General features: G+C 38.3%; 1 protein-coding gene across 1 annotated transcript; it reads right to left on the bottom strand.

Annotated features, from left to right (window-relative positions):
- Positions 1-66: 66 nt before the first annotated feature.
- Positions 67-6,730, bottom strand: LOC139445824 (uncharacterized). The gene is made up of 6 exons (XM_071227051.1): positions 5,828-6,730; positions 3,848-4,025; positions 2,413-2,472; positions 1,444-1,701; positions 1,139-1,179; positions 67-846 (listed from the first exon to the last, which is right to left on the bottom strand). Exons 1-6 carry the CDS (start codon positions 6,728-6,730, stop codon positions 643-645), a joined length of 1,644 nt encoding a protein of 547 aa, XP_071083152.1. The 3' UTR covers positions 67-642.
- Positions 6,731-9,136: the final 2,406 nt, after the last annotated feature.

Raw genomic sequence — 9,136 nt, forward strand, 5'->3', positions numbered from 1 at the left:
TCTCTATTTTTTAATAATACATATGTAATAGAACTTAAAGTAGATATGTCAAAAGTTCCTCTTCATAGCATTACCAAGGTTCGTACAGATATGGAACACTAAAATTCAAGGCCTTATGAAGGGTTTTTTAGGTGGGTTATTTACCAGAATCTCTCAATATTTTATCAAATCCAGCATACTATATATTAATAGCAAGACCTAAAAACCAGTATGACCATCACACATTTTCAAAAAGATATATTTTTAACCCAACAAAAAAATGAATTAAGTCTGTCATGAATTCTTCATGGTCTTTGGCACACATATCTACCACTGTGGTAAATCTTACTGAAACATCTTTGGTACATATTTTTGTGTGCTTTAATACAAGTATATCTCATTTTGTATAATTTCAAGTCTTTTCAACTTATTGTGGTGCTTTTCGAAGCTTTTCAAGGTTGACACTAAAAATCAAGGCTTTTCAAGAGGGACCATAAAAATCAAGGCTTTTTCAAGTCTGTACGAACCCTGATCAGAAACGGTTGACATCATCATAAAAAATACATGATTGATATCAATAAATATGCTATAAAGCAAAAATCACAATCAATAAAATCCTTTAAATGATTCATGAAAGACCACTGGAGACCAAGTAGGCTTGTGTTAATCTTCATCAGTGTCAGGTAGATGCTTATTTTGGCGCAAAACAGCTCGAGCAAGGATGCTATTTTTCTTCGTGATTTGTTCAAGATGGCGGACTGTTTTGGAGAAGCTGTTCGGCGATTCCACATTGAGCGCTGGGTTCGGACTGACTGGGATGGGTTTCCGAGGCCGAAGATAATATCTTGGTGCTTCCAAACTGGACTCCTTGAGAAATAAATGACACAAGAACAGTGTAATTATCCAACGTTTGTTTGTTTGTTGTTTAACGCTGCACTCAGCAATATTCCAGCTATATGACAGTGGTTTGTAAATAATCGTGTCTGGACCAGACAATACAGTGATTGATATCATGAGCATCGATCCACGCAATTGGGGTAGATGACATGCATTAACCAAGCATAGTCGCCTTTTACGGCAATCATAGGTTGCTGAAGACCTATTCTACCCCGGATCTTCACGGGTCACATCCATTGTGGATACATATCCTAATAATTACCTTGGCTGGGGTTGAAGACGAGGCTACCTTTGCTGGTGAAACTAGGAGAAAACAATAAAACTCATTGGCTGAGTCAGTTGGGTTGACATTTTGCAGCAAAAACAAGCAAAAAAACACCCGCCAGCTCGCCCACTCTCACAATATTTTCAAAAGTCACTGCCTGAGAACCAATTATTTTATTTTTTTAAGCCTAAACAACTGCTTCATTTTTTGGTTAATACCAGAAAATAGAATTTGGCAATTTTCTCACCAAGATGTCAAATACATGTAACACAAAGTATCACATGAAACGTTACCATGGTTACCTGGGTAGAATCCTGTCTTGACCCAGGTTGCCACCCTGTCCGGCAGCTGTTTGATAGGGGTGGACTGTCGGAGATCTCGCAGCTCACTGTGGAGAGTGGACATCTGGGTGTTGGCCAGACTCTCGGTCATCACGGAGAAATAGCTGTGTGATGACTCAGAGTGGCTGCTGGACTGCAAGATGAACGTGTGGTCCGAGTCTTCCCCCTCGCTACCTGTAGACCCACTGGACACCGCAGAGTCCGAATCTAGCGTTGTGGCTGGACGACAAATGACATGAGAAACAGCGTTAGAAATTGGCACTAGTCCTCTAGTCCTTGCCAAACTGCCCAGTAGTTCATCTATCAGGAGGACTAGTAGAAATTTGCCCTTTTTGAGGATCTTGCTATATGTTATTATTATAAGGACTGGTGGACTAAGTTCATTTCTAATGATGAGAAATATATTCTTAAATAAAGTGAAATACTAGAAAAATGCCAGAATACACATACCGTACATTATGACAGAAAATAAACTGTGTATTTTTTTCACATGATCATTAACATGCTGAAAGGGTTAGGTAAATAAAAGGAAAAAAAACCCAAGAAATGGAAGAAAAGTGGAGGTTCTTGAAGACATGTTTCTCACTTTGCAAGCATCATGCAAATTCTGTGGCAACAAGAGAGTGATTTTGTTGGCTAACATAAGCGAAATATTGCAATAAATGAGAAATGATTCTATCCTTTGAACAATGAGATGATCATCACCAGATGTTAGGATGCACAGGAAACCACTGAACAGTGAAACCTTGTTAATGTGGATGATTTCAGTGGAACACTACTGTCCAGATTAGAGGGGTTTCACTGTATATATGCCAAGTCTTATGCAGAAGTCGTCAACTTAGCATCTGCTTCTCAAAAACATAACCAGGAAGCTGTAACCATGATAATCTATCACATTAATGTCCAGAAAAAGAACTAACAGCTACTCACAATCAGCTGCGACTCCATTTTTACCCTGCGTTATCATATGTTTGGTGTCGATGCTCGATCCTGGCAATCAAAGCAACCATTTAGGAGATAAACGTTATGTATTTTAAGATTTTGCGGGTTTTATCGAGTATTTGAAGCTTGGAAATTTCATTTGGAACCAACGACATTAATGTGAGGTTTCAAATGAAAACTTTCTGGGCATCAAATATTTAAAAAAACCTGCAAATCTGATTTGCTGAAAACACATAATGTTTATCGACATTGTAAATTACAAAAGTACTGTGCCAGTAATTCCTAACTGGCAAAGATCAACAAAACTCCAACCCATTTAACACCTCTGTGTTGTCTTGCTGAGGTCTGCCAGTAATTCCTAACTGGCAAAGATCAACAAAACTCCAACCCATTAAACACCTCTGTGTTGTTTGTGTAAAAATGAGTGTTGATCTACAGACAGCATTCAGAAGAAAAAGAAACAGCCTACAAACGCTCTAGCTCCGACCCTTAATAACAAACTATGCATGCATGGAACATTTTTCATTTGACAACTTCCGTAAAAATGTGAAAGCAAAAAAAACCATTTGTTCCGGTTTGGGGACCCAAATACTGCAGTCTAACTGAATACTGGGATTCAAAACCCTGATTAGTGTATCCTGCAACAGCTAAGGGACACAACTCTACACAGCAACTTACAACACTTAAAACCAGTAGGGCCTTTTATCTCTACTACAATGTATATTAAGATTTACACCTTGTTCTTTAAAATGTTTATTTTGATATAATTTCAAGCCTTTAGTAACACATGGTTCACACGGATATGGAACACCAAAATTCAAGGCCTTTTAAGGCTATAAACTTGTTGGTTATTAGCTTTAGTCTGTCAATATTTGTGTGAGTCAGTGAGTTGGGTTTTAACGCCGCTTTTAACAGTATTACAGGTATCGCAGCATGTCAGCTTAATGTGGGAGGAAAGCCTGAAGTGATGCAGGTCTCAGACGTTTACCACTTTGGTGAAACCCACGAGTACGGGTATGGTGCTGACAAACCTAGAAACATAATCGGGGCGAACCGGGATTCAAACCCACAATCATGGGTTTCTGGGTTGCCCAAATACGCAACTCTACACAGCGAATCGCGGCGTCTTAGACGACTGGGCCACCCGTGCCCCCGTAAGACCTAAGAAGCAGTATGAACAACACAAATTTTCTAACAAGACTTATTTCACAACCAAAAAATAGAATAAATATGTCATAATTTTTAATACTTTCATAAACAAGCATATGTGATTTTGTACAAATTCAAGGGTTTTCAAGCTATTTTGGTGATTTTCAAGGCTTTTCAAGGTTGACAATGGTCGATACCAAAAATCAAGGCTTTTCAAGAGGGGCCTTTAAACTCAAGGCCTTTTCAAACCTGTATGAACCTTGTAACGGTTTACCTGAGGTTGTTCCCATGAGACAGTGCCTGAGTTCCGAGTTCTGTCTCCGGATCTCCACCAGAAGTTGGTTGTTGATGGTGTTCAGGTCCTGGAAGTTGTAGACGGAGAAGCAGAGGATGAAGAACCCAATAAGACCAGAAACCCGCCGAACTAGACGCTGGCTGCCATATATCATCTCCTGGAAAATTGAATATGCTTACTAGCATATCACATGATTTCCTCACACTCCTAAACAATAAGGGTATTGCAATAGGAATAAAACAAACGTTCAGCTGAATTCAACATGATTCACTCCTCAAAAGTCCTTTGCATCCAGTCTATTGTGTGATTTTAAAGGAAAAAGGAAAAAAAAGTGATCAATTATCATGACTATGTACTGTCAAATTAAAATGCCACACTTGGTGTTTCTTTCTTTGCATAGTGAAATGGTGCGACATTTTGGCACCATTTGGAGAATGGAATTGTCAGCTTAAATTTTGCATGTGACCCAAAACATGACAGTCACAACTGGGATATATATCTAGGTCACAATGCAGTAGCACCTTTCAGTGTTCTAGCTTACCGGTAATTACCCGGTTTTTACCAGTAAAATTAGGCTTGGGCCTGTGATTCATGTGACTGTCAGTCCCTGCTGACTGGCAAATAAAGTACTTTATAAATCTTGGTTGTTGAACAAAACATCGGCGTTAATCAATGAAGTATATTTTTCAAACAAAGTCGGCTTGTCTTTTATCATCAGGCTTTCATGTTGTCTATTTTTAGTCCAATGAAATAACATTTCACTTTGCTTTGAGGTTAAGTATCTATTTGTAGCGACTTAGTCTTGAACCAAAGTGAAATATTTCACACAAAAAAGAAAGAAAATTGTGTGAATGACATGCAGATCTAACCAAGTTACTTCAGAGATGACGTCACTGATCTTGTCTGTCATGAATATACACTGCATTGAACATGATGTTGAAAGAATTAAACCATCCTATGTTTTTTTATTTGATGTGACTGACAATTTGGGAGAAATGGTAATTTTTAGAGTTGCCAGTCCAATGTACTCACTGCAGTTCATGTGTCATTGTTGAATTCATTCTATGAACAAATATCAGTTAGGAATACTGGCACACCTCAGTGTGAAGTTGACATTGGGTACTTTTCAATCATATTTGTACATATGCAACTCAAGATAAATACATATTAGTGATTTTATTTGTGTATTTTCATCTTCCCGAGACAAGGGAGGTAATTGACTATAAAAGTCCAGTTTCCACTCTTGATGAACTATGCTTGAATTTCGTGGCTTGATTGTAGCACTACTAGTGGCTATTACCAGATGATTACATGTTACGTCCCTTTTATGTCCCTCCTACTGAGCAATCAGCACCTATCATATCACTTGCATTAGCTCAAGACAAAATGAAAGCACCAATCAAGACGATTTGTTAACTATTCAAGCTCTATATTGCAAAGAGCATCAAATCACTTGAGCAAGTTGATTAAAACATGAAAAGGTTTGGAAAAAATATGTTGACATTCAGTTGACAGTACACATGCGTTGCAAATCCTGCAATTGACCAAAATCTGCACAGTAGTCGCCTTGTTGTTAACGAACGAACTGGATGTCTATTCCGTTACATGACTTTGATTCGAATATGCATGGACTCTTTAGTCCAGCCAAAAAATAACTCAGAAATTCCAGCCTACTTCGGCAAGGGTAGAAACTGGACTTTTATATTCAGTTAACTCCCGTCTTAGGAAGATGGTGTATTTGATACAGACAGCTCAGCACATGCCTCCTCATTCTCAAGCACATACCTCCTCACTCTCAAGCACATACCTCCTCATTCTCAAGCACATGCCACCTCGTTCTCAAGCACATGCCTCCTCGTTCTCAAGCACATACCTCCTCACTCTCAAGCACATACCTCCTTGTTCTCAAGCACATACCTCCTGTGTTTTCAAGCACAAACCTCGTTCTCAAGCACATACCTCCTCGTTCTCAAAGTCTTGAAATGGTAAATATCTAAAAAAGCCAGGTCTGATGGAGACAATCATCTGCTCTACTATCATATTGCTTGTCATCAGACCAAACAGCCAGAACCTCGCACTGCTCGTCCTAGCAGTTGACGTCAACAGATATGACACCAGAATCGACAGGGTATAGAACACTATCGAATAAAAGCCGGAAAATTCTCCTAGAACCATGTGCTGTAACTTGGCAACACGGTCAAACACATCAGTGATGAGCAACCGCTGCTCTTGCGTTGTCTCTTTGAAGTCTGCAAACATTACATGAATATCGTCAGATGAGGCGGAAATAATGTTACTCAAATTTGAAGCCTTATCCATGATCATTTCTTGATTTTTTATACTCTCTTCTTGTTGTTTCAGAACTTGATTCTGTAGCTTATAGGAATCTTCTAGTTTCGATGCTACCTGTGATGAACTGTCAGAAAGTCGACCAATTGTGTTCTCCGTTTCTTCATGCCATACTTGTGCCTGAAGAAAATAGCATATATTTTGAGTGTGTGTGAAAAAAGTCGTAAATGATCCTCGGTCCACATCAAGCATATTTTTTGCACATTCGTGAAATGGTTGATCAGCGTCACACTCGTATACATCTCGACCTTGAAATTCCAGAAAACAGTTGAGATAGGCCAAGGATAGCCGACCCTGGACATCGTCTGTGAGCTGTTTGCAGCCATTTTGTATCGTCATCATGGCATCTTTCCAGCATGTACCGTATCTTGGCATTTCTGACCTGTGGACCATGAGTTCATATTCTCTGCGACCATCATCGTATCTTGATTTGTCCACATCAAGCTGACCACTGGTCAAGCCACAGTCAATGAAGATGAAAAACAAACAATTAAACACAACAGTGGCATCCATCTTCTTCTCTGAGAACTCTTTTTAAGGGAAGGTGTGTCTGCCAATCTGATGATAAGAAAACAAAAAATATAACAGTAACCAATGGATGTTACATAATAATAACTATAGAATATTACCCATTAGGGAAGAATGGTCACATGTTATAACTTTCCGATATTTGCACATGTGCATATTAGCGATTCTCAAAGCCGAATGGTCAGTTGAAGCCATATGACGTCACAGTGCTTCATTGTTGTGAAAAATATGATATGTTCATTGTTCATGACTTCACAAATTTATAACATTAGTCATATTAAAATAGGGCTGGCTATCGATATACATTATAGGATCGATTATCGCTAACTTAATATTGATCAATTATCGATAAATATCGGAAAAGTAACTGTAAGCAAACATGAGAGAAAGTCCCAAAAGAAATCAACATATTTCACGCCACTGGTGAGCAGTGACACATTTATACATACATTGTTTTGTGGATATAACCAAAACAGTTCAGTCTTTTGGTCCTCGATATTTGACATTATTGACAATAACAAGTCTGTTTCAGCTAATTTACACTTTATTTCATCACAGTTGTTATCGATGACAATTTTATATTGAAAATCGTTGACGGTTCTTCCCATCGACGACAATTCCGATTATAGATCTTTTTAGACAGCCCTATCTTAAAACAATAAGCTTCTGAATCCTCAGATGAAAATGTATAGTAAATTATTAATATCTTCTTCAAGAACTACAATATCATGTATAACTTGTTCTTGTCATTCATTTTACATACATGATGCAATCTATGAAATAGGGACACTTGTTAGGACACATTCCATTATCAGAGGGAATGTATAGAAGATCACCCAAAACAAATCTAGTAGATCTCAGTTAATCATGACAAAGTAGGTTCAAACCTCTTGTACATACCAACAGAAAAGAGTATTTTACAGCAGAGACTTCAATAGCTCTATTTTACAGTCTCTGTTTGCAGTTAATGTTCAAACAATTTTACATGTCATTTTTATGTATACTTGTATCACTTGTATAGTTACATGACCTCACAATACGACCTCACGACCCTGGCACAGAATATTGCAACGAATGCACCATGCTTTTGATGAAGTGAAGTGACATGGGGTTTAATGTCGCGTCCAAGATTGTTGCACTTATATAGCGACGTGCATGCACGTGTGTGTGTGGCTGCTTGTACTAGTCCGGACTGATGCCGATTTATAGTGCTAACACACTGAGATACCATGCCGCAGTTTAACATGAATACCCCACTCAGACACAGTATACTGACTCTGAGCCGACCAGTCCTTGTTTTAGCCCCTGAATACCGAGTGCCAGACAGGGTAACAAGTACCATCTTTTAACGTCTTTGGTATGACATGGCCAGGGATTGAGCCCCGGACCTTTCGCTCTCCGGGCAGACCCTCTACCACTAGACCACGAAGGAGGTCCTGCTTTTGATGAATCATTACACAGAGGTCTATATGGTTTAGGAAGGGAGATACTATTAGTACCTTAACTGGTTACGGATAGTCGACAGTGGAGAGGACTTGAAAATCGAACGACTTTATAGAGAGATGACATTATAAATACTGGTCTTCTGGCACTGATGTAATAGGTGTTCTGTATTCGTAAGAATTACAAGTATCGTGACACAGAGATGCACTGAATGATGTTCTATTTGTCAGAAGTGCTTCTTGTTGCTCAAACATAGTGTCAGAAGACTTAATGTTACCACGGATGAAAAACTTGTGGAACATTTCTATAAGTTTTCTGGTTTAATATATATTGGTTAATTAATGTCTGTACTTCAACTTGTTCTTCACCCTTAGCTATAAAAAAAAAGAGAGGTTAGTTCTGAAAATGCTCCAAAAAGGAATTTTGACCTTATCCTTAACTGACTGTATTTTCTGATAGGTTGATGCATGTCTAATAATGATACTCAGTCTTTTGGATAAGGAGTCCCTGTTTTACAGCTGTCTGTCAACTTTCAAATTGTTTGTCTTTACTGACGTTTGAGTCCATTCCCCAGTAGACTGCTACTCCTTACTAAAAATGAGGAGCTTATATTATTTCATGTTATACACCTGATACAGAAATTGGGTGAAGCTACTCAATAATTTGCTTTGTGTGAAGATATGTACATTAATGCCTAAAATGAATATAATCAATTTGTGTTCATACCATGATTAATCTAAAGGAGGTAACACATTGATGTAAGCCCCAGATTGCTTTGTCTTTTCCTAATTTCAATAGTGTCTATATCAGTGAAGGCCGTTAATGATAACATGTAGATTATTAAACATACACTTTACATTGAACAAGAACTGTCTTAATAAAAAACTGGTGGAAACTCCTGGAAAGTAGAGAGTCATATGTCATTATATATATTTCATGCACCATATG

This window comes from Haliotis cracherodii, unplaced genomic scaffold (genome assembly GCF_022045235.1).
Source record: "Haliotis cracherodii isolate W230 unplaced genomic scaffold, xgHalCrac1.p SCAF_6, whole genome shotgun sequence".
Lineage (NCBI taxonomy): Eukaryota > Metazoa > Mollusca > Gastropoda > Lepetellida > Haliotidae > Haliotis > Haliotis cracherodii.